This window comes from Hemicordylus capensis, chromosome 2 (genome assembly GCF_027244095.1).
Source record: "Hemicordylus capensis ecotype Gifberg chromosome 2, rHemCap1.1.pri, whole genome shotgun sequence".
Classification (NCBI taxonomy): Eukaryota; Metazoa; Chordata; class Lepidosauria; order Squamata; family Cordylidae; genus Hemicordylus; species Hemicordylus capensis.
In genome coordinates this window covers 380,453,548-380,471,742 of record NC_069658.1, presented here as the reverse complement: position 1 = coordinate 380,471,742, position 18,195 = coordinate 380,453,548, and the positions used below count along the sequence as shown (strand labels likewise).

General features: G+C 43.1%; 1 protein-coding gene across 6 annotated transcripts in view; it reads left to right on the top strand.

Moving 5' to 3' along the window:
* Positions 1-254: 254 nt before the first annotated feature.
* The window catches only part of AKAP8 (A-kinase anchoring protein 8), a 43,275-nt gene continuing 25,334 nt past the window's right edge, over positions 255-18,195 (top strand). Inside the window, exons 1-9 of one of the 6 annotated variants that reach the window (XR_008315822.1) lie at positions 255-406; positions 4,449-4,487; positions 4,690-4,722; positions 6,150-6,438; positions 7,416-7,923; positions 11,629-11,773; positions 12,133-12,179; positions 13,817-13,853; positions 15,861-15,957. Coding sequence is in view for 5 of the 6 variants with exons in the window: in XM_053294387.1 (XP_053150362.1) it covers positions 391-406; positions 4,449-4,487; positions 4,690-4,722; positions 6,150-6,438; positions 7,416-7,923; positions 11,629-11,773; positions 12,133-12,179; positions 13,817-13,853; positions 15,861-15,957 (1,211 nt within the window). In the remaining variant the exon portion in view is untranslated. Of the gene's footprint in view, positions 407-1,017; positions 1,544-4,448; positions 4,488-4,689; positions 4,723-6,149; positions 6,439-7,415; positions 7,924-11,628; positions 11,774-12,132; positions 12,180-13,816; positions 13,854-15,860; positions 15,958-18,195 lie in introns of those variants that run through there. The other 5 variants (XM_053294389.1, XM_053294387.1, XM_053294391.1 and 2 more) reach the window with 5 other exon arrangements.

Sequence of the window (18,195 nt, the reverse complement as noted above, 5' to 3'; positions counted from 1 at the left end):
TTAAACGATAATTCTCAATGGAATTTATTTAACGCTCTTCCCTGCCTCACCTGCTGCAGAACTCTTCTCAACTAAGATCGGGATCTCGAACATCGTTTTAAAGCGTGCCACGGCGAGCACGCGCATTAAGCGTCTTTCGGTTCAGTCTTTCGGAAGCCCCGCCTCCTTCACGCAGGCCGAAGAGCAGATACCAAGGGGAGCCGATTGGAGAAGGGGAGGCGGGGGAAGCAGTCCTTCGTAGAAATCTGTCTGGACGGGACTTGAGGATTACAGCCAATAGAAACTCGTCGTTCATCAGCAATAGCCAATCCGCAGCGACCTGTATCGCTCGCTTAGTGCGGGTGGACCTTGTTGAGCGTGCGTGGTGGCAGGTTAGCGGCGGGAGACGCCATGGATCAGGGGTATGGTGAGTGTCTGCGGGGTCGGTGCAGCGTGGAAGGAAAGGGGAGCCCCTAAGAGCCTGGCAAACATGCCCTGGCAGGCCGTGCTCGTTTCGCGCTGTGGCTTCGCTTCAAGCGGCCACCGGCAACCCTCGGTGCAGTCGCCCTTCTCCTCTCTGAGGAGCCGCTGGCATTGATTGGCTGCCGGACTTGTCCCTCATTGAGTTTTTTCTGGTGGCTGCTGACCTGGTTGGCAAGCGGGCGGAGAGTGCCGTCCTGCTTTTCGGGGAGGGAGGCAGGACAAGGGCCCATTTCCAAAGACGACACAAAATGGCGTCGAGGCGGTCTTTTTCTCTGCAGGAGCGAGCTCCTCCTCCGGTTCTCCCCGGCTTTCAAGGGGTGAACCCGTTCCCAAGGGGCTGCCCCTTCTAGTTAGTGGTGCGCGGCCCTCTCCTCCTCCTTCTCCAGTGCCTCCCAGGGTTTTGCTTCCCAACCTCTTAGCTGCAAGAGAAAGTTATTGCTGGATCTTCTAGGGTTGCCAACTTCCCCCCCCGTCAGAACCTGTGTGCCTTTAAGAGCTCCATGACGACATGCACTACTCTAACAGTGGATTTTTAAAAACAACATACGGTAGAAATGAAATGGGCGGGGGGGGGAGTTTACCTCTTCATATTCTTCTTCTTAATGCTTACTACTAAGAATAGTAGTAGTGTATTAAAGATAGTTTATTAAGAATACGTTGCTTTTCAGCAAAAAGCTCTCAGAACAGTTTACATACCAAAATGGATGGGAAGATGATTACCAGTCACAAAGGAGCTTTCATTTTAAAAAGAAACACAAGGGAAGCAACTGCTAGTGGGAAGCATCCCGTGTTAAGATGAATAGGGACAATTGCTCTCCCCTTGTTAAATAAATATGAGAGCCACCACTTTAAAAGGGGATGCTTTGCCCAGTTAGTAGGGGTTATGATGGGCATACAGCGGTTAAAGGCACATATGGGCTGCTAGAAAAAAACTTGGCCAGTGTAATATCTATTACTTCAGTTCTTGTTGTTTGACATAACTACTTAAATCTTCAGACCCTCTAAAGCTGACTAGGGTGTTAGATTGGATTGTGTTTTGAGAAGTGACTCCAACACCATTGTACTGGATTCTTCTTGTGAGGTAATTTTGTTACTGTGGAAACAAGTTCTGTTTTGTAGGTGGAGCTTTTAAAGGACATGTATCCAGATTTGAAGAGCAGATAGATAACATTAATTCAGTCCCTAGTATTGCACTCAAAATGTTTCTGATAGATTGGTATCCTGGAACAGCAATGGTGCATGGAACAGATTGTGCCAACAGAACCGGAGTGGCATGCTCTGTGATGCTGCAAATGAATATGTCTTGCTTTGGTGGATGTTGTTAGTTGCAGTCATTTTAAGTACTTCTAGTGCTGCAAATGGACTGTGTGCCAGCCTAACTCTGTGGTGGCTGAAATAACTTCAAGATGCTGTTTTAGAACTTGGCCATTCTTACTCATTCTGCCCCCTTCCATTTCTCTGCCACAAAAACGTCTTTATTTAAAGTAAATCGTAGTGGGATGTTTTCTCCATAGTGTAATAGCACTAACCCTATGCTTTTGTGTAGGAGTGCTTTATGATAGATGTGATGTTCATGTTGCTGCAGTGATCTAAAATAATGTTATTGGTTTTAACGTCACTTTTTTAACATACTTCTAAAATTGCAAAGTCTTTGAATACAGCAAACTTATTTGCAAACATGTATTTCGTACAAGCATATTTGGCGGAAAGTGCTGTTTTTCTGCAGCTACCTTTAATGTGTACACTTGGTAGTAGCAATAGCACTTACATTTATATACCGCTCTATAGCCGGAGCTCTCTAAGCGGTTTACAGTGATTTAGCATATTGCCCCCAACATTCTGGGTACTCATTTTACCGACCTCGGAAGGATGGAAGGCTGAGTCAACCTTGAGCATGAGTTTGCTTCTCTTTTTAATATGTCAAATAGCCCTAAACCTCCACCCCCCTCAACATGTTTCTTTTGGGTTATTTTCATACATGCCCACTTGCATCTTAGGTCTGTCTGTCATATTTCTTCATATACATATTCAGTGTATATACAAAATATATGGCACCCTCCATAAAGGGCAGAGAAAGGTTTCAAGGCACTGATTATGAGAGAAGAGAAAACAGATATACAGGGGACCAGTTAGAAGGGCCAGGTGGACTTAAAGTGACTCATAGAGCATTTGTTGTGAAGCAGGGATGTATACAATCCAGCTGTAGAATAATGCAGTCTGAATATACCACTTTGGAATGTGCCACAAGCAGAGAGCAGAAGGCACCATAACATGCTACACTTAATGTATGTATCGAAAGCTGCAGAAAAGAAAATTGTGTTGGAAGATGTAACTAATTTGGGTGGGTTTTTTCTGTAAAAATTATATTGGTGACAACAGTAGACAACCAATCTGATGCAGAGGCTCGAGTGTTGCATTTGGATGTGGAAAATCCAATTCAAGTGATTTGGTCAAATAGCTATGCTTCCTATTTACCTCATAGGGTTGTTGTGGGCTAAGTGTTTTTAGTTTTTTGGAAGAGGTTACCATGGCATGGATGATCATGGTTAAACTGCAGGAAGGGATGCAGTCTTTGTATGAGATATAATTGATTAAAGGTGCACCTGGCAACTACTGTTACCTGCTTCTCCAAAAGCAGTCCAGGCCCATGAGCACCTGCCTGAACTTCTGTGTGTTGATGCACCATCAATCTCTGGTAGAACCACTTATTTCCATATAGGACTAGTATCTACTGGCAACAACTCTAAATGGCTCAGAAGCTTCTATGGGTAATTTGTCTCAAGACAAATGAGTTAAGTGCTGCCGTATTGCTTAATTTATCAGAAGATTTATCATATTTTTATTTAATTTATTTATTTAGATTTATATGCCGCCCCACTCCTATAGGACTCAGGGTGGCTTACAAGCAAAAACATACACAGAAAATATTTTGTCAGTATATACAGCTTCAGGTGTGTGGGGCCTCTCCAGCTTCATATTTGTATTGTTGTTGCTGGGAAACATGGGAGTTGTAATTCAACACTGTAGTTTTAGAATGTTAGATCTATACTAGCTGACTTTGAGCAGAGCATCTGCGCCCCTAGTTCTCCCTGTCTCTCCTCTCCATCCCTTCAGCCATTCTTCTCCCCTCTCCCTTCAGCCCCGGTTCATTGTTGCCCGGTGGCCAGGCTGGCCACTGCTTCCTCTCACTGGCCACTCACCTTCCTCTCCCCCTTCCCTCGCTCATGAACTCACGCGAGAACTGCCACACATGGGATTAGCCATGGGTACGTCTTGGTGAATGATAGATAGATAGATAGATAGTCGTATAACTGCAGTTATATATTCAAGAATGAGAATGGGTTCAAATGTTACATAGAAGCAGAGAGAACAAACATTGACATGTGGTGCTCAGTTCTGCTTTTGCTGCAGTGTGTAAAGAGAGACTTGCTTCTCTTGCCCATTTTGAAACAGTATTTCCAGAAATCATGTGGGGCTTTAAATTCTCATGACTTCTGAAGTCTATAAATTTTGCTTCTGCTTCTGGGTGCCATTTAAATTGACTTGGTAGTAATATGGACATTGGTGCAGGTTTAATTGCAAAAAATCTGGACAAAATATATTTCAAAATTACTTGTGGGAAGACTAAAATTTTCCCTGATTTCCATGCTACTTCATCAATAATGGTGGCAGATGCCATTTATTAAGGCCATTCTTCCTCCAGGGTGACACCTGTGAAGAGGGCAGCAACCACATTTGGGACCTCTAAAGCAGTTAGATGCACATTTTCTAGGGAGTAAATAATCAAACATAGTGGGACTTACTTCTGAGTAAACATGCATAGGATTATAATTGTATATCTAAAGTAATTGTGTCTTTTATGTTACAAGCAGTAGTTCTAGGAGCAGTACTATGAGTTTAAATTCCACGCTCCTTGATGTATTGGGGAGAAATAAATTGTAGAGATCTTCCATGGATTAACAGGCCACAAAACGTTTCTCTTGCAGGTTATGGTACCTGGGGTGCTGAGGCCACCAATACTCAAGGTAAGTCATGGTCATACTTAGATAAAGTTTAGAAAAAGGAATCAAGACTGATGCTGATAAGAATTTTGACCATAAACATATGTATTTAAAACTGGGTCATAAATAATCAGTCCATATATGTCAAGTAAATTGAAACATCAAACAGCATTGCTTTGATTGATATTTTTAATGTAGAAATAACATTTTTTTTTGTTCCACTAAGGTTCATATGCAACAAATGCAGCAAGTTGGCAAGGTATGTTTTGTTTTGAAGTGCTTCTGTCATATGAGACTTGCATTTCACTGTGATACCATGTTAAGCAGTTTTCTTAAAACTAACCAGAAAAAGTAAATTGAGCATTAGGAAGTTCTACCTATATATGTTTATGTTTAATGTTCAATACAAGACAGTCAGTTTGTGATGTAGTGGTTCTTTATCATACTTGTGTCTCTTCTTCCAAGGAATTCACAGTTGGGTAGATTTGTTTTTATGGTGACCTACTAATGGCATGCTAGTATTAATACATACTAGCTTAACCTGCGCAGAGCATCTGCGCACTAGTACTTGATTGCTCCCCACACTCCCTCTCTCAGCCCCCTTCACGTCAGAGATCTCTTCACCCTCAGCTGAGCTGTACTCCTGCTCCTCCTCCTCCATCCCGTTGCATCCATTCCCCTCATCCCTCTTGGTCACTCCTCCATCGCTTTACTCCACCCCCTCACCCCTCTTGATCGCAGCTGCAGCACTGCTGCCACCTGTTGGCCAAGCTGCAGCCCCCTATCCCCAGAAGCCTCCCCACCCTCACCCCACTCCTGCTCCTCCCCACAGGAGCAGCAGCGGTTGACCGGGCCCTTCCTCACTGCTGTCACCGCCATGGCTGCTTGTTCCCCGCTTCGGTGCTGGAACTCTTGCACACTCTAGAGCATCTGTGCATTGGTACTTGATTGTTTCCCTCACCTCAGATCTTCCCACCCTCACCTGCTTTACTCCACCCCCTCCTGCTCACTCACTCCTGCTCCTCTTCCTCCATCCCACTGCTTCCATCCCCCTCACCCTTCTTGGTCGTGGCGGCAGCATTGCTGCCGCCTATTGGCCAAACTGCAGCCCCCTATCTCCAGAGACGTCCACACCTTCACCTGAACCCCGATCCTGCTCCTCCCTCCTGGAGCAGCAGCAGTGGTTGACTGGGGCGTTCCTCGCTGCTGCCACCACCATGGCTGCTCAGGCCGCTGACAGGCCCAGGCCCATCCCTTGCCTGCCTCTGACAATGGCCTCGGTAGCCCCAAACAGCAGCAGTGGTAGACTGGGCCCTTCCTTGCTGCTAGTGCTGCCATGGCTGCTATCTGCCTCCTTCTCCCTATCTGCATATGGAATCTCCACTGCCCAATCAGGTGCTTCTGCCTTGTCTCCATAGCCTTGCCCTGCCAATTCTCCTGGGTGCGCCCCAACCAATCAGGCGCCTCCGCCACCCAGCCAATCAGCTGGGCTCTGGGACGCACATTCCAAGGCACACCCAGGAGAATTAATATAATAGATTGAACATTTTTGCATGTGTGTGGTTTTTGTGGGGGGGTGGTTGGTGATAGTGTCCATAGATTTGAGTTCATAAGCTTCCACCTCATTGTATCTTTTATGATGTTTTTGTTTTTTGACTGTCTGAAATTGTTTTATCATCTTACCAGGCTATGAAGGCTATGATTATTACAGTGCCCAAACCAGCAGTTCCACTACAGCTGCTACATATAACTATGATCCTGCTGCTGTTGCCACTGGTGCCTGGGACACGTCTAAAGCTCCCGACATGACGATGGGTGCTGATATGGGCGCTGCAATGCCAGTGGTAAATTACAATACTGGGGCAGCGGGTACGGAGAATTCTGACTCCATTATAGCAAAAATAAACCAACGTCTGGATATGCTGTCAAAGGAAAGCAGTGGTGGTCCTGGGGAAGGCATGGAAGACCAAGGAAGGTGACTAAAGCTTCTCTTTATCTTTCCCCCCCATCTAATTTGTATTTTATTTTCAATAAACAACATAGCACATGTGCAAAAACTGTGTAACAATAAAAAAGAACAAACAATAATAAAAACCCAAATATAAGTCAGAAATTGAGACGCGCTTCTTCATCTCTTAAAAATCAGTGCTTAGCTTTTAATTGAACTCAAGTTATTGAAGTAAAACATTCCTTGAGACATAGGTAATAGCTCAAAATATAATCATCTTGATAAACTTGAATATATTCTCTCTTACATATATCATGTAAGATAAGACAGCTTTTTATGGAGGAAGGTCTGATGCCTACTCCTGTTGAAGCCATGTGCCATTGCAGATGGATTCCATGAGATATTTTTCAAACAGGGTTTTCATATTTGTGCTTTGCTTTGTCTAGCAAGCAATATAGCCTTTCCTGCTGAACCAAGCATTTCTTATCCTTGTCTGGTCAGGGATGATGGGAGTTGTAGTCTAGCATCTTCAGGAGGCCTGAAATGGTTCATCCCTGTTATAAACACATTATACAACTTTCAAAGTTCTTAAAATAATGCCTTTAATTTGGCAACTTTAGAAGGAAAGAGTGCTAATAGATTTCCTAAAAGGGTTCCTTTCTTGTTTGTTACAGGGATGTACAACATACTTATTTCTACTGCACTGTAAACACATGAAGCTGCCTTTACGGAGTCATACTGTTGGTTCATTTAGAGCAGTATTCTAACTAGCAGTAGTTCTCCAGGGTCTTGGGCAGAGCTCATTCTAAGCCCTGTTGCTAGAGATGCCAAGGATTAGCTTGGGAAATTGTGGAGTTATAAGGGAGGAGCTATGACTCCTATAAAACATCAAATAAACACTGAGAAGTCTCCACCATAGGAGTCTATAGCTGTGTCAAGCCTCTCTTCAGAATTGCTATTAAGCCCTCTGTAATTGCTTACTAGATTGTTTGCTTGTTGTGCAGCTCTTTCAGATTTGAGTCTTTTGAGTCCTATGATTCCAGAGCTTCGGTGCCTGACCGCGATATGTACAGAACTGGCTATGACTATAATGAAGTAGGACCAGATCGGAATGATTCTTTTGGAAGCCATTATGATGCTGGTGGTAACTGCAGAGATCAGCCCCGCAACAGAGGAAACAACTATGGCTTTGTTAGAGGGAGGGTCCAGAATCGAGGACGTCTAAACACTTTCAGTCGTGACCGTTTCATGCCATCAAGTACAGAACGGCTCTCTGCACGATGGAATGAGATGAATTACATGGGCGGGAGAAATATGGGTGGACCTGGACCCAACAGGCTTCCATCACTTTTTTCCCAAGCACTCATCCCGGAGTACAGAGATTATGGCGATTATGGAGACTACGGAGACTATGGCAACTATGGGGATTATGATTATGGCATGATGGGAATGCCGGGAATGGGAAGATTTCCTGGGAACATGCCCTATGGTTTTGGACGATCACGAAGCAGGGTAAGTTCAGTATATTAACAGTGGTTCCCATTCTGCTTCTGTTTCAACAATTACTCTCTGTGACTCATCAGATTGCTTCAGTTAATGGGATATGGTGATGTTCAGTGAAACATAAGAACCAGCCCTGCTGGATCAGGCCCATCTGGTCCAGCATCCTGTTTCACACAGTGGCCCACCAGATGCCCCGTGATGCCCACAGGCAAACCCTCTCTCTTGCTGCTGTTCTCCTGCAACTGGTACTTAGAGGCATCTGGCCTCTAAGGCTGGAGGTGGCCTATAGCCCCAGAATAGTAGCCATTAATATAACTGTCCTCAATGAATTTGTCTTAGCCTCTTCTAAAACCACACAACCTAGTGGCCATCACCACACCCCATAGCAGAGAATTCCACAGATTAATCATGCACTGTGTGAAAAAGTACTTTCTTTTGTCAGTCCTAAATTTCCTGGCCTTCAATTTCATGGGATGAAACTTCATTTCTAGTGTTGTGAGAGAGGAAGAAAAAATTATCTCTGTCCACTCTCTCCACTCCATGCATAATTGTGTACACCTCGATTATATCTCTCCATAATCGCTTCTCTTCCAAACTAAAAAGCCCAAGATGCTGCAGCCTTGCCTCATGAGGAAAGTGCCCCAGGCCCTGATCATCTTTTTTGCCCTCTTCTGCATCTCTTCCAGTTCTACAATGTCTGTCTTAAGATACAGTGACCAGAACTGTATGCAGTACTCCAAACGTTACTGTACCATAGATTTTTAAAAGGGCATCATAATACATATTAACTTTTTAATTTTCAATCCCCCTTCCTAATGATCCCTAGCATGGAATTCACATTTTTCCACAGCTGCTGCGCACTGTCGACAATTGCAAGGAGCTGTGCACCGTGACCCCAAGATCTCTCTCCTGGTCAGTCACCAACAGCTCAGACCCCATCAGTGTACATGTGAAGCTGGGTTTTTTTGCCTCAGTATGCATCACTTTACACTTGCTTACATGGAACTGCATTTGCCATTTTGTCCCCCAGTTTGGAGAGATCCTTTTGGAGCTCCTCAAAATTGGTTGTGCATTTCACTACTCTAAATTGTTTAGTATCATTTGCAAATCTGACCACTCCACTGCTTACCCCAACTTCTAGATCATTCATGAACAATTTAAAGATCACTGTCCCAGTACAGATCTCTGAGGGACCCCACTTCTTACTTGCCTTCATTGTCCATTTATTCCTACCCTCTGTTTCCTATCCTTCAACCAGTTACCAATCCACACATGAACATGTCCCCTTATCCCATGACTGCTAAATTTACTCAAGAGCCTTTGGTGGGGAACCTTGTCAAAAGCTTTTTGGAATCCAAGAATATTATGTCAACCAGACTACCTTTATCCACATTCCTGTTGACACTCTCAAAGAACTTCAAAAGGTTAGTGAGTCAAGACCTGCCCTTGCAGAAGCTATATTGGTTGTCTTTCAGCAAGGCTTTTTCTTCTTTATATTTAACAGTGTTGTGCTTAAGTATGTTTTCCATCAATTTACCCAGCACAGAAGTTAAAATAACTGAACTGTAGTTTCCTGGACCCCCTCCAGATCCCTTTTTGAAAATCGGGAGTTACATTAGCTACCTTCCACTCCTCTGGTACAGAGCCTGATTGTAGGGGGAAGTTACATATCTTTGCTAGGAGCTTAGCAATTTCACATTCAGGTTGCTTCAAGACTCTTGGGTGGATGCCATCTGGCCCTGGAGATTTGTTGATTTTTAGTTTTTCAAGGCCGTTAGAATATACTCTCTCATATCACCTCATATTGACCCAGTTCTTCAGCCTCCAGACCTGAGAAGTGCAGTTTTGGAGTGGATATATGGTCAGTATCCTCCGCCATGAAGACAGATGCAAAGTACTCATTCAGCTTCTTTGCAATTTCCTTATCCTGCTTAATAATCCCTTTCACACACTGATCATCTAAGGGTCCAACTGTCTCCTTGGCAGGTTTTCTGCTTCTAATATCTAAGGAAGTTTTTGTTATCCCATGACACTTCTAGCTATATGCTCCTCAAACTCTCTTTTTGCATCCCTTATAGTCTCCTTGCATGTTTTTTGTCAGATTTTATGTTCCTTTCTGTTCTCTTCATTTGAACAGGACTTCCATTTTCTGAAGAAAGTCTTCTTCCCCTTTTTAGCTTCCCTGACTCTACTTGTTAGCCATGCTGGCATTCTCCTGAACTTGGTGGTACTTTTTCTCCTTCTTGTTATACATTGCAGCTGAGCTATCATGATTGTGGTTTTGAATAGGTTCCATGGTTTCTGGAGTGATTTTACCCTCCTGATGTTCCCTTTCAGCTTCCTTTTTAACCAGTCTCCTCATTTTTTAGAAGTTTCCTCTTCTGAATTCCTGCACATCTGTGTTGTATTTCCTTGGCAATGCTGCACTTGCATATAATCTGAATTGGATCACATTATGGTCACTGTTCCTCAGGGGTTCTAAAATCTAGAACTCTGACATCTCACACCAGGTCCTGGACACCACTCAGGATTAAGTTCAAAGTTCCCTTCTCTCTCGTTGGTTCCTTGACCAACTGTTCTAAGGCACAGTCATTTAGCATGTCTAGAAATTTGGCCTCTCTGTCAATACTCAAAACGTGAATATGCCCAGTCTATGTGAGGGTCATTGAAGTCACCCATTATTATAGCTCTGTCTCTCTTTGACTCCTCTCTGTTTTGCTTCACCAACTCCAGGTCACTCTTAGCATTTTGATCTGGAGGGTGTTAGCACGTCCCTAGTAACACATTTCCTTTCAGTCCTCGTATTGTTATCCATAATGATTCTGTGGAGAACAATGGTCCTCCTAGGTTTTCTAGTATGTTGGATTCTATCCCTTCTTTAATATACAATGCTATTCTCCCCCCCCAGGTCCTTTCTGTAGAGGTTTTTTGTATCCAGGAATAACACTGTCCCACTGGTTCTCTCCATTCCACCTTGTTTCCCTTGTGCCCACTATATCTGTTTTCATTAGCAACCAAGCACTCTAGTTCACCCATCTTGGCTCAAGGGCTTCTGGAATTGGTATATAAACACCTGTTGTTGTTGTTGTTGTTGTTGTTGTTGTTGTTGTTGTGTGCCACTGTCATTTGACCTTTTTGACCAGCTCTCCGTTTGCATTACTCCTGGTTCTACTCTGTCCCCTTGTTTATCTGAAATGTTTTTGCTTCCTGAACCAGATACCACTCAGTTCCTGCTGGCTGCTCTGTGAATGTTTTGATTGTAAGTGCCAGCAGTTTGTTTCCATCTTGGTTCAAGTGGAGCTCGTCCCTTTTGTACAGACTTCACTTGCCCCAAAATGTATCCCAGTGCCTAACAAATCTAAACCCCTCGTCCCAGCACCTCCATCTTATACACACATTGAGACTCCTCAGCTTTACCTATCTTACTAGTTGCCTTTCATTGCAAATAACTGGAACGTGATCTTTAGACATGTTAACATTCTCAACCTGTTTCAAGTGTTTTATTTTTATTTCATTGAGACTAATAAAAATAACTTTAAACACTGCCTAACTAGGAGACGGGGAAGGACTATATTGGCTGGTTCGAATCTTATACCAAAGGAAATAGACTATGTGAAAGAGAATATTTGCAGCAAGAAGTTTTGAAACATGCTGGGGTTCAAAGCTGGTGCTGATAAACTGGTCAAGCATGTTCTGCTCAATTACTATTTCTAGCCCAAGAGGAGACCTTTCCGCGGCCGAGCAGGTGGGCGTTCAGATAATGAAGGTGGATTTCGCAAGCGGAAACAGTCACAAAGTGGGGATGAACCAGACAGCAAGCAAGCAAAGACAGACAGTGAAGGAGATGACTCGGACCATGGTAAAAAAATTTTTTTATTTTGAGGCATATTGAGAGTTGGGACTTGCTTATTATTTGCTATCTGTTTTCTACCTGTGTAACCACTTATAGCGCGCCATTATAAAATTCCACTTGCACTGAAGTGTCAGACAGATTTTACAACACTGTGACAGTTTGTCACAAAAACTGGAATCCTGAATCCAGGTAATAAGATGGAGAAGAGTTGAGAGAAGACACTCTAGCAAGAAGTCTTCTGTTTTAAATATCTGAGAACTAGTCATCTGATTGAAATGATTCATGAAACGTGCTGCTGTTAGCTTGTGGGAAGAAGGGGAGTAATTTTTTCACAAAGTTTGAATGGTGTCGTGTGCATTTGGCAGATGATGGCGAAGGAGAGGACAAATCGGCGGATGAAGGAGATAAAGGTGTAAGTAACTTTTCTGAAAGCCTTGGTGTGAATCCACTGTTTGTTTAATGGCTCTGTACAGGAGCTTTGAGAAATAGTGAACATAACTAGACCATGCTGCTATTTGTCCCTTTCTATCTTCCTAGTTCTGGGGCTTAAGAAATTTACAACAATTCCTCCCCCCAAAACAATGCTAAAGTGCTGTTTCAAGCCATATTTCTAGTATTTTCCAAGTAGCAACATCCAGATTAATGCTGTTCTTTCATAAGCGTGTTTCACTGTCACAATAGCGAAGAGGTTATTTTCACCAGCTTTCTCCCTCCTTCTGTTTTCTGCCCCTAATTCCCTCCGAAGTGTTTCTGGAGGATCCTGGTTGGCAGGAGAGGGGATTAGCGAGGATCATATCCCCAGTTGTACAAGTGAATCATTTTTAAAAGGCAATGGGAGCATTAGTCTAGATGTTGTCCATGGTATTTCATACCCAAGCATGTGAATACTGCAAGAAGTAAAGACATTTACAGGTGGACCTCGCGATTTGTGGTACTGCCATTTGCAGTTCTACGTATCTGCAGTCCAAAAATACGCACCTGACCTTGGCATATGTAGGTATAGAAAGGGTTAATATCCGCAGTTCCTAGGTGGCCAGAAATGATCTCCGATGTCATTTCCGGCCATTATTTAGTTTGAAGGAACCATTTTGAGGCTCTTCGGTTTGTTGGTTTGTTTGAACTGTGATTCATTATTTTTTCCAAGGAAAATATCTGAAATTCAGGTGGGGGCGTGAGTCACTGAACAGTTGGCGACCTGCAGAGCATAGTCTGGCACTTTCTTGCTCCTTTCTTTACTATTTGGTGCCTTTTTTTGCCCTGTAGGAACCTAACCCCTCAATTATCTGTGGAAATCGGCGGGAACAAAAAAATCCCACGGATAACAAGGCCCACCTGTATCTGTTTTATCAGCACAAAGCAATTCAGTGTTGATGCTCCATTCTTCTGTCTGAGTCCTAATTTTAGGGAGGGTATAATCTAGCAATAGAAAGCTAACCTCTTCTCGAGGTATGTCAGACATAACTTGGTTAGAGAAAGAGCCAGTGCAATAAGAGCACATGTCAATTTTGCATGCACCCTTCTTCTGAATGCACGCAGCATATAATTCATATGATGTTAGGGAGACCTTGCAAAATATAAATGTGGTGCTGCCCAGATGAAACATATCACTCTACATGTCATAAAGTGGCTTGGGGAGAACAGGTATATTTTACTGTCAAAATAATATTTGACAACACTTTTGAATTCCTGAAATTTGGGGAGTGTGTTTGGTCTTTGATTTGTAACCACTTTCAAATGTCTGCTGGAATGGCTTTGTCTTCAGAAAGGAAGCATTACATTTCGAAAAGCTATAAATAATGGGCTATCTGCCTTAAATAAATGTTGCATTTGTACAAATAGGCTATAAGTGTGGTAATCAACATGATCCACTCAACCCATGTGTCAGCATTCCCATAAAATAATACTACAGATTGTCTTGAGACAAAAAGGTTAAAAAGGTGGACTGTTTCTAATTACAGATATTGTAATGCACCACATTTTACCTTGAATTTTTAAAGCGAGAACATTAATTTATGGTGGTTTCCCCCTCCTTTTTTTTTCTCTTTAAAGGAGCATGAGGAAGGCATTGAAGTTCTGAAAGGGAAAGGTAGGGCGAAGTTCACTATTCACTAGGCCTGTCTGATTTAATCTTAAATTTAAACTTAAACCAAAAGTTTATCATATCTGTATTAACTCTTTGGGTTTGTGGTATCTCTCACTAGAAACCTCCGGCTTGAGCAAAAGCATGATTAAATGGACTTGCATGAGCATGCTGACTAACTTGAGGGAACATAAGAGTTGTCTTCTTGAATTAGATCATGGTCCACTTTAACTTAAAATCCTATCATTGTCTAACAAGATGCCTCTGGAAGCTCACAAGCAGGGCATGATGGTGTTGACTATCCCTTGTACTGATCTCCAGCCCTGGTTTTAAAGTCACCTAAACTTGGGGCTCCCATCATAGTAAATTCAAAGTTCTACACTGACTGAAGAAGTGCATCCGTTTTTGTTTTTCCTAAATTGACTCCATATAATTTCGTTGAGTGACACAAGTTATAGAATTCTGAAACAAACATGTATTTATCTTATATCTACATATACAATATATAAATATTGTATATAAAACACTTCTCTTATGCTCCCCTTGTTTGTTTTTTCTTTGTTTAAAAAACAAACAAATCCCACACTGTTTCACTTTTCCTTGTTTCACTTTTCCTAGTAGTGAATGTGTTTTTCAACCCCCTGACCATATTTGCTGATTTTTGTACCTCTTGTAGCTCTGGCATCCTTCTTAAGATTGGCTGACTAGAACTGTGTACAGTGTTAAAGTTGTGGCTTTACTATGCAGTTGTAAAATGATGATTTATTTTCAATCCCTAGTAATTTGTAACATCAGAGTTGCCTTTTTTCACTATTACAGCTCATTGAGTTGACTTTTCTCCAGGAGTTTTTCACTATGACCTCAGGATCTACCTTGAATAGTAGCAGACTCTTTTAGATTCCTTCAGCCTACATATGGAGATAATTCCTTGGTTTTTTAAAATTGCAGTGTGCATCACTTAGCATTTACTTACATTGGTCATTCTGTTACTCATCAACTAACCATTGGCCATTAGTTGCCAACAACCCTGTAGAGGAAGAGACGAGAAGTATTTAAGTGATAGTTCAGCATATTTTGAAGGATTTCATCTTCAATCTTAGTTGAAACAGTTCTTGGGTATTTTGAGATTAGTGTTTCAGTTCTCTTCTCTGTTAGAATGTATTTATTACGTTTCTATCCTGCCCTTCTCTCCCTCTCCCCATGACCTCAGAGGAATTTTTGCTTCCTCTGGAAGCTAAAATTTTAGCTGGAATTCAGCCAGTCACCCATGTAAACAAGACTGGTGTCCTCAAGGCCACCCATTGAGCTTCATCATTGAGTGAGGATAAAAGCCTCAATTTCCCCTGTGTTGCAGTTGAGGAGTAGCTAGTATGATTTGCCCATTATGTCACCCTAAGTTACTCTCATTAGGCTCTTCTTCCTCTCCCTCCCCTCTGGGACCACACTCCCGTTCTCCCTGGACTTCCTGGCAGAAAAGGAAGTGTTTCTGTCACCCTGGCAATAAAGCCATGCCCCTGACCTCTGTTGTCTTGGCTTGCCTCTGACTTTGGTTCTTCTGCTGTGGTGACCAGGACATTTTTGGATTGTTCGACCAGGGGCACAGCCTCCCAAGGTATGTCAGCAGATGTCCACTTAGTGCATGGGACATTGTTGCAGAGGGGATGTCTCTGACACCCCATCCAAGCCCAGCACTGTAACCACTACACTGGCTTAGCCTTTGGACCTTTCTTTGTCAACGATCCACATTGTGGGTGTAATGCTTTGAACCCACATGCCAATAAACAATGCCCTTGCTGATATAAATGTCTAAATATTACACCTGCTGCATAGAGCACTGGCAGAGGTAAATGCTTTTTGAAGGCTCCCATATGGGATCCATATTTGTCCCTCAGTAAAGCAACTTGAAGGAAAGGTAGGCTCAGAAAGTAAAATATTTCCAATCCAAGAAGTGATTCTAAAGCAAATGAAAGAAACTGCATTTAAAGCATTTATTTAAAAGCTAACTTTCTATAGCATCTGGTGATGGCTGTGATGATGATGATGAAGAAACAAAACAACGTAAAGAGAAACAGAGGCGAAGGGATCGGATGCGTGACCGTGCTATGGACAGGTACGTAAACAGATTAAAGTTCTTTATAGCCATGAAAAATATTATTTTAATTGCTCTCTCAGTTCCTGCATTGAGGATAAGAATAGGTCCCACAACATAACTAGTGGTAGACAGCTGAAGTAAAGGGGAAATGGTAGAGAATTGTTCACTACATTTTCCTGTACTCTTTCATTAATCCTGTTCTGTATTTCAGAATTAATTCTGAAATAATTCTCCCATCTAAAATAGTGAATTGCATTTGTTTTGCTTCTGTTATGAGAACTTGCTTTCCAGCTCAAAGAAAAGAAATGGCTTCTGCTTTGGGCCACTTAAAGCTATTAATTCCTGAATATCTACCACTGTATAAATAGGAAGAATTAATGCTTGTTATTAGGAATGTGCACGGAACCAGCTGGCCCGGTTTGAGTCTGGACCAGATTCGAACTTGACTGGACCAGTTCGGTCCAGCACCGGTCTGTGGGGGGTGCTTACAGTTGTTTTAAGTGAAAATTTTTGTATTTTTTACCTTTTATCCCTTTCAGGAGAGTTCCTTGGGGTGGTCCACGGAGGTTCCCCCTCCCGCCGCTAGCCTCTGTAATCATTCCCTCCAGCTGTTTCGGCCAGTTTTTCAGCCCATTCGGGCCTCCGTAATTTGGCATGGTGGCTGCCTCACATGCTCAAATGGCCTCTGCAAGCCCTGGCATGGCTTCTGCGAGGCCTGGTGCAGCATAAATAGTGGTGCAGCATGTTGCCCAAAATGGTGGCTGCTGCGCATGTGCAAATGGTCCCTACAGGCCTCGCAGAGGCCATTTGTGTATGTGTGGCGGCCGCCATTTTGGCATGGTGCCTAATTAGGGGCCGGCCAAAACGGCCGGAGGGGGTAATTATGGAGGCTGGGGGGGAGGGGCTACCTCCGCTGACCCCCATCCCACCCCCACTGCCTCAAGGAACTCCCCCAAAGGGGAGAAAGTTTAAAAAAAAAAAAACTGTTTCACTCAAAATTGCTAATCCCCCAAACCGTCAAGGGGGTTCGGTCTGAGGTCGGACCGAACGGGGGTGGGTGGTGAGGTTTGGTTCCTACTTGTCATTGATATAAATAACTGCAGTAATGCAGTGTCAATAAGCATATTTAGCAATGTTAGTAACAACTTTATTTATTGGCTCTTCCAATACAATTATTCTTTGGGCGGTTTACAAAGTAAAATAACTATAGAATAAAAGCATATAATTGCAATAATACAACTGGAAACAAACATTTTTTAAAAGTTAAAAATGTTGTCATATGCCATCAGAAATATTAAGGAAAAGGCTATTGATTTACAGGTTGACGTCTGAACTGCTTTGGTTGATATGGTTGAAAAGATGGTATTAGTAATTTGGAAATTAAATAAACCATGTCTGCATTATGTAGTGAAAGCCGACTCTATACCTGCCTGCTCCAGGTTGAAGCATAAGATACCTCTTCCATTTGAGACATTAGATCTAGATTGTGATCCATTGCATTCATAAGGAATGGGTTCTTCGCCTGTGCAGGGTCCTCACAGGTAGACTGACAAGCTCCTCGTGACACCCACTCTGTCCTGCATGTGCTCAGTTCTTCGGTTGAAATCGGCAGTTGGGGGCGCCATTTTCTCAGTTTCTATTTTACCTCCAAAGTGTCAACACCTCATTGCTGGCTCCTTAGATTATCTAGAAACAGACAGATAATAAAGAGACTGATAATTTAGATTTAGTGGACCATAGGACTGGTTGAGACTATTCTTTGCTTAACTGATTGGATTGGCTAAACCGATTTTATTTTTCCTGCTGCAGGGCGAAAGCCTCGAGGCATCCCTAGTCAACATGAAATTGAAAAACTTTTAAGAGATGTGTAGACTGCTGTGCAAAGCTATCATCTACCGACTGTTATAATGTGTTTGCTGTGTTTGAGAGAACAGCACAACACTGCAGCATGTAAAATATATTATATTAATTCTCCTGGGTGTGCCTTGGAATGTGCGTCCCAGAGCCCAGCTGATTGGCTGGGTGGCAGACGTGCCTGATTGGCTGAGGTGCACTCAGGAGGATTGGTTGCCATGGCAGCAGCCCGGCCATGGAGGCTAGAGGTGGCAGGCCCGGCCCAGCCGCAGAGGCAAGGCCCAGGAGCGGGAAAAGTAAGTTGGGGAGGGGGCAGAAGTGGCAGTGGGGAGGAGAGGTGGCTGGGCCCGGCAGCGGAGACTGGGACAGAAGGTGGTGGTGGTGGGGAGAGGTAACCACCGG